Source organism: Panthera leo, chromosome A1 (genome assembly GCF_018350215.1).
Source record: "Panthera leo isolate Ple1 chromosome A1, P.leo_Ple1_pat1.1, whole genome shotgun sequence".
NCBI classification, from domain to species: Eukaryota; Metazoa; Chordata; class Mammalia; order Carnivora; family Felidae; genus Panthera; species Panthera leo.
Window position 1 is genome coordinate 237,179,244 of NC_056679.1, and position 5,747 is coordinate 237,184,990.

Sequence of the window (5,747 nt, forward strand, 5' to 3'; positions counted from 1 at the left end):
GCATCGTGTTGACATTTTTTCTGGTGACTCATTTCAAATTAAATGGAAATCCTGAGAGGATTAATGAGTTCATATGGATTTCGTGTTTGGAGATGGCCGGTAAGTAGGAGCAAAGAGGACTAAGATGGGAGTGATCCCGGGATCGCACAGGAGGCTAACAACTGCTCGTAGTTTTGCCCTTGAAACACGAGACTTGCTGAGACAATTACAGCGGAAGCATCGAAATGCCTCTCCAGCTGTAATCGGTGAGCCTGAGGGAAGCGGGGCTAATGCGTCGCGGCCCGCAGGTCCCCGTGACGATCCCAAGGCAGCACTTGGCGTCTTCCACTCGCCAGTATTTTGCAAGAGCAGTCGTGAATGTGTCTATGGAGAGAAAGCGATCCCTCTGGTTTTTACGTATTACGTCTCTTGCAAGGGACTTTCTCCCGTCGCTTTGCCACAATGAAATACGAATGGCTCATCTGTGAGCGTGTTACGCGACGACTCGCCTTTTGGAAGTGTCCTTCCTAGTTGACATTTGACCCTCAGTCCGCAGACATCAGCCCCGAGGCTCCCGCGAGCGCCCCCGGCAGGTGCAGAGCAGGAGGGGAGGGCGCCTACATCGGAGAGCCGACCGCGTCTCCGCGGGGCTGCTCCGATGGGCCTGCCAGAGGAAAACGGACGCGCCGTGTGGCCCGAAGGGGACAGCGGAGGCCCGGACGCGGTCGCTCGCTTGGGTGAGAAAAGGAAACTCCGGCCTCCCCAATTAGATGGTGATTGGAAAGGAACCGGCGCTTGAGCGAAGCACGGCGTCAGTGTCCGTCCCCAGCCCGTGGGGAAGGTCTGCTCGCTGGTCTGCCACGTGGGTGGGGTGACGCCAAGGCCGTAATGCGCTTAATCGGGTCCCCTGACTTGCTGTTGGCAACACGCTCATTTCCTCTCGTGAGCTCATTGCGCTCCGGAGGCTTACCTAAGCGTTTTAGTCAGCAGTTTTGGGGGGGGGGGGGGGTGCTGCACAGGAAGATTTCAACGCGTTCAACTTCTACACGCTTCCTGTGTCTGTCTGTCTTCGAAAGACACGTTCTGCCCAGGATCGAGGGTCTATCACACACTCTCTTCCTTGGCCAGGCACTTCTGAGCAAGCCACGCCTTTCCGAACTTCCATTCTAGTAACGTCCGCTCCCCCCATCCGTCTCCGATGACGGCTTCCACACCAGACATGGCGTCCGGTTCTTCCTGTTTATTAATTAGACTTCAATTTGTTCTCGGTGCCAATTTCCAAACCTCCCACGTTCTTTACTCACCTTTTTCTCTTTCCATCAATCAGCTTTTCCCCAGATGTAATTAAACGCTTATAAAATGTGCAGAACATTGTGTGATGTGCTAAGAGGCCCAAGTGAAGGGAGGGAGCACTCCTATCAAATTAGGATATGGGGCACACCCACGAGCCCAACAGTGTTTTTGTAAACAGCTTGTCGACAGGAGAAAGGAACACGGTGCATCTGATTGCGACTTCAGTAAATTATCAACCGTATGACACAGGAAATCTACAAACACTGACTTTCCAGGAGATATTTCCAGAAGTCTGAGAATTTCCCAAACACAATAGAGGAAGGTGGTAAGCAGAAATCGCTCTCATCAAGCCGCGGGGCAAACTCAGAAGACTGATCTCGTCTTTTAATCGGTTGATGTAAGCCAATTTATGAAGAAAGGATTTCACAACCTCTGCCACTAAAGAGGCTGTGAGCCAACTGGCTGGTGTTGGAGGGGAGGGAAGCCGTGCCCGGGAGATGGGTCTGGGCACATCCTGACCGCCTAGGACTCATGCCCTACACCCCAGAGACCGTTGGGCAACGGAGATCGGAGATACGCTGCCTCCCCAGGGTCACCTGGAAATGTGCCGACCAGCTCCGTGGGGAAGCACAGATCATTACAGCCGTTTGTTTTCTCAGCTGCTGACGGACTCCTCTTTTGTAAATAGCCGTGCCTGCTCCGAACTCTTAGTTTGAGGGGGGCACAGGCCCAGGTCGGCCATGGAGGCAACTCCTTCACCCATCATGAGGTAAAATTCTGTAATGGGTGAATTCTGAGCATGAACGCGTGCCAATCTCAACAACTTATTCAAAATTTGGCGGGGGGGGGGGGAGTGGAAATAATCCATGCAAGAATTGCGATAAATCTAGGAATTGAAGTATCAAACCAGTTTGAGACGCCACAGAGACTGAAAAGCGGCCTTATGATGTCACATTCGTGGAGACATCATTTGCTTACGTAATTACAACATCCTGTGTAGTAGAAACGCTTCCTTTTTCTGACTTTATTCCTCTTTTTTAAAGACTCCTCCTCAGCCCCCACACGTGCGCACCTGTGCTTGTGCACGCAGACACGCGGGCCTGCCTCCTCCGGCACCTGACCTTGACCCGCCCCCGTCCACCTGGGCACCTCGGGCGCCACCCGTGGGGACCGTGCACCCCTGAGTCCCGGCACAGCTGCCTGGCCCTGCGATGCCACGTGACCCCCGCCGGACCACGGAGAGCCTTCCTGGGAGCTTGACGTCGGGAATCAGCCTCGGACTCAGCAGCTGTGGGTGACACCCATTCTCCCCCAGGTGTCCTGGAAATCACGCATGGCGACTTTGCACGAGAGAGTGCGACACACCCTTAGCTGCATTGAGGTCGGGGGTGGAGGAGACACTGAGGCCCCCCGGCCCCGGCTGCAGTTAGGCCCTGTTCCAGATGTCAAAGGACACACAAATCTCCTCCCACAAATCCTTCTTTAACTCGGTCAGATTTCTCTCCCTTCTGTGCAGTGGGATCCTCACTAGAACCACAAAAGGAGATCCACCAGCGTGGGCAGTGAATATTTCCACCTAACGGGATCGGGGTGGCTTCTATTTCTGCTTCGCCCCCTCGCAGGAAGGCCTTCTTGAAGTTTTAATTTGCCGCACTCTCCCAGTTTCAGGAGACTTCGAGAAGAATAAAATCTTAAAAACGAACGTCGTTTCTAAGGAAAAGTAAAAGAGAGGAGCAGAGATTCCAAAGCTGTTGGGAAAATTAGCTGTGTAGTTTATATCTTATAACATTCATTATTTTTATCATAATTATTTTCCTTCAAGTAACCAGACAAAACAATTAGTGTTACACGGGACAGATAGCATTTACCTGGGAATATATAATTGAACAATTGCTTAGGATGTTTTCAAGCTTGAGGAGCCGTCTATGCTAAACAGGGGTTGTTACATAATGAGACATTTACGGATAGAAGCAAGAAGCTGGTGCTGTACGACCAAGCAACTTGAAAGAACATTCTGGAAAGTCTGTTGCTGAAAGAACAGTTCTGCAGCCAAACCTACTTCCGCTTTTTTTTAGCGCTTGTGTCCGTTTTCCAGGAGTCGGCTTGGCCCCAGGACGCAGCGGCCGCCTCCTCCGGGGAGCTCTCCGGGAGAGCCTGGTCTCCACGGAAGGACACAGTTGCCGTGTGAACTCGAAATGCAACCGGCTCACCTTCTCTTTGTCAGGTGTGTGTGCGTGTGGGAGAAGCGCGGTGCCCTGTGGATTCAGAGGTAAGAGTGCCATCTACTGCATTAAAGACTTCATTTCCGGCAGCCCCGGAGCCAATCCCGAGAGCCTGCTCCCCGGGAGCCCCAGCTGGGAGGGCGCAGGGGTGTGTGGCCGAGGGCGGAGGACAGATGCAGGGCAGCCCGAGGCGAGGGCGAAGGCCAGCCACGCGGCGCGTGCAGCAGGAAGGAGCGCTCTCGAGCCCAGAGTGCCGTTTGCCGGTTCCAAGGACGACCTCCGCGGCTGATCTGAGAAGATGTACAGACCCAGAGTCGCCGAGGGTCCCCTGGGAGAGGCCTGTGTGCAGCGGGGCGTGGGGAGCGCTTTTATGGGCTCGTGTGTCCAGGGCGGGACGGGCGTGGAGGGACGCACGCGGTTCAGAAGGGAGGGGGACGTCTTCGCAGCAATCGGGCCACGGGTCCGGCCGGGTGGTGCTCGCCTGGGACCGGGCAGGACCACACCCACGACGGGGGCTCCGGCTCCGCCCAGGGCGAGTGTGCGGCTGTGGGGCGGGCGGGGCGGGGCAACCACCTTCCCTCACTGTCGCCGTGAGCTTGTGTCACCGGTGATGAGAGCGTGCCGTTCACCTGCCCCACATCACGACGGCGGGGCTGAATTTGCTGAAGTTTCAAAGAGCCTTTGAAGACGCTGAGTGTTGTTATCGTAACTGCTACATAAAGTTCCCGGAGGGGCATCAGCGAAGCCTCGACTCGGTTTATTTCACTTTCGTTTCTGTTGTGGAACGACTCACCCTCCTCCTCGTGTCCGCACAGCTACTTAAAACGTTAACCAGAAGGGCCCCGAGCGCACACCAGGGGCCGAGGCCCGGGTGGCACTCTTGCGGGACTTCGGACTGCTGTCCGCGGTATGTCCACACCCGGAGGGGCCTGGAGGGTCGCAGAGGGAACACAACCACCTGCTCTAAACTGCTTTGGTTTTCTGGGGAGTTAGGGTTGAGTTAATAGGATAGAGAAAGTTGGACCGAAATCGGACATGTGATAGTGGAGGGATAGCCCAAAATCCCAAGCGGAAAACCCCTGCTCTGGGACCTGTTCAGGAGACTTGGGGGCCCAGTGCTCACCTGTCCTGGGGAGGGCGTCTGCACAGAGCCTCCCCTGCTCACGGTTTGGGGTGTTTCCTTCCCTGGTAAAGCCCTAGGAGGGAGACGTTCCCTCCTGCTTCCCTCGGTCGTTAGAGGCTGGATGAACACCCATCAAGGTGGCTGAGGGTGTCTGCAGCACCCCCCCCACAAGGGTCCCCGGGGGTCGTGGGAGACAGACAGACAGAACTGCCCTGCTGTATGGCCGTCAAGTCACTTATAAGCACCTCCTAATTCCAGAGGCGGCTCCCTCGTTCATTCATACACTCACTCACTCCACATGTGATTGGTGAGTTGCCAGTCAGCCAGTGGGTAGTACCCAGACCACGTGAGGAGCCCTGGTCCTACCAGAGCTGGCATTACGGCTGAGACACAGACCCTTTAGGACTGGTAAGAAATTAATTAATGTCATTAATTAATGACAAGTACAGCAACTTTCCATAAAAGAGAAGGATGGGGTATTTTGAAAGCATAAACCAGGGTAACATGGCCTAGCGTGGGGTTGGGAAATCTTCCTGGAGGCAAGCCGAACGTTATGGGGAAGGATATGTGGTTCCAGGCAGAGGGGGCAGTTTGTGCAAAGGCCCTGAGGTCATAAGGAAAACATGTGCTCAAGAACCCACAGAGCTGCGAGTGAACCCGCCCAGACAGAAGGCATGAGGTGAGGTTGGGGTGGAGCCAGGGGCAGGTAAGTAAGAGCCCTACCGTTCAGGGTAAAGATTGTTCATCCAACCAGCAAAGCTGTCAGGACGAGCTTTTAAAGCGGAGTCATGGGGTCAAACGCGCGTCCGGAGGACCGCAGACACAGCATAAGGGGAGTAAGGACACCGCGGAAGGGGCTTGGTGTATTGCGGCTGCACAGGACAACTGGGGCACCTTACACGGTGAACCGGCCGGGGCTGTTCCATGCCTGGAAGAGAACTGCACTCGGGAGGGGACGCAGGAGGCACAGGGGTGGGAGGCTTTTCCCCGTGCAGTTCTGTCCAAAAGTCGCGTTTCTTCCCCAGGGACACAGGCAGCCCTGGCCTTGTGCGCAGCCCAGCGACACCCAGGTCCCCGCGCGGAGTGAGTGTGCAAACCGCGTCCTCCTGCGCTGCCCTCCCACGCACGAG

General features: G+C 55.4%; 1 protein-coding gene across 6 annotated transcripts; it reads left to right on the forward strand.

Moving 5' to 3' along the window:
• The first annotated feature begins 537 nt into the window (after nt 1–537).
• On the forward strand, nt 538–4,105 carry LOC122202180. 6 transcript variants are annotated; one of them, XM_042908464.1, is made up of 3 exons: nt 546–716; nt 3,368–3,496; nt 3,585–4,105. In XM_042908464.1, exons 1-3 carry the CDS (start codon nt 638–640, stop codon nt 4,103–4,105), a joined length of 729 nt encoding a protein of 242 aa, XP_042764398.1. In that variant the 5' UTR covers nt 546–637. The 6 variants fall into 6 exon arrangements, 3 of the variants coding, with proteins under 3 accessions (XP_042764406.1, XP_042764398.1, XP_042764414.1); XM_042908480.1 differs by lacking the exon at nt 546–716 and adding an exon at nt 1,535–2,041 and having other exon boundaries at nt 3,585–3,783; XR_006194511.1 differs by lacking the exon at nt 546–716 and adding an exon at nt 2,467–2,562 and having other exon boundaries at nt 3,585–3,675.
• The last annotated feature ends 1,642 nt before the right edge of the window (nt 4,106–5,747 follow it).

What these genes read in the sequence shown, in the direction of transcription:
- LOC122202180 (XM_042908464.1), top strand. Translation starts at nt 638, where the DNA reads ATGGGCCTGCCAGAGGAAAACGGACGCGCCGTGTGGCCCGAAGGGGAC. An exon ending in GGACGCGGTCGCTCGCTTGG is followed by an intron (nt 717 to 3,367) that starts GTGAGAAAAGGA and finishes TCCGTTTTCCAG; the next exon opens with GAGTCGGCTTGGCCCCAGGA. An exon ending in GCTCACCTTCTCTTTGTCAG is followed by an intron (nt 3,497 to 3,584) that starts GTGTGTGTGCGT and finishes CATTTCCGGCAG; the next exon opens with CCCCGGAGCCAATCCCGAGA.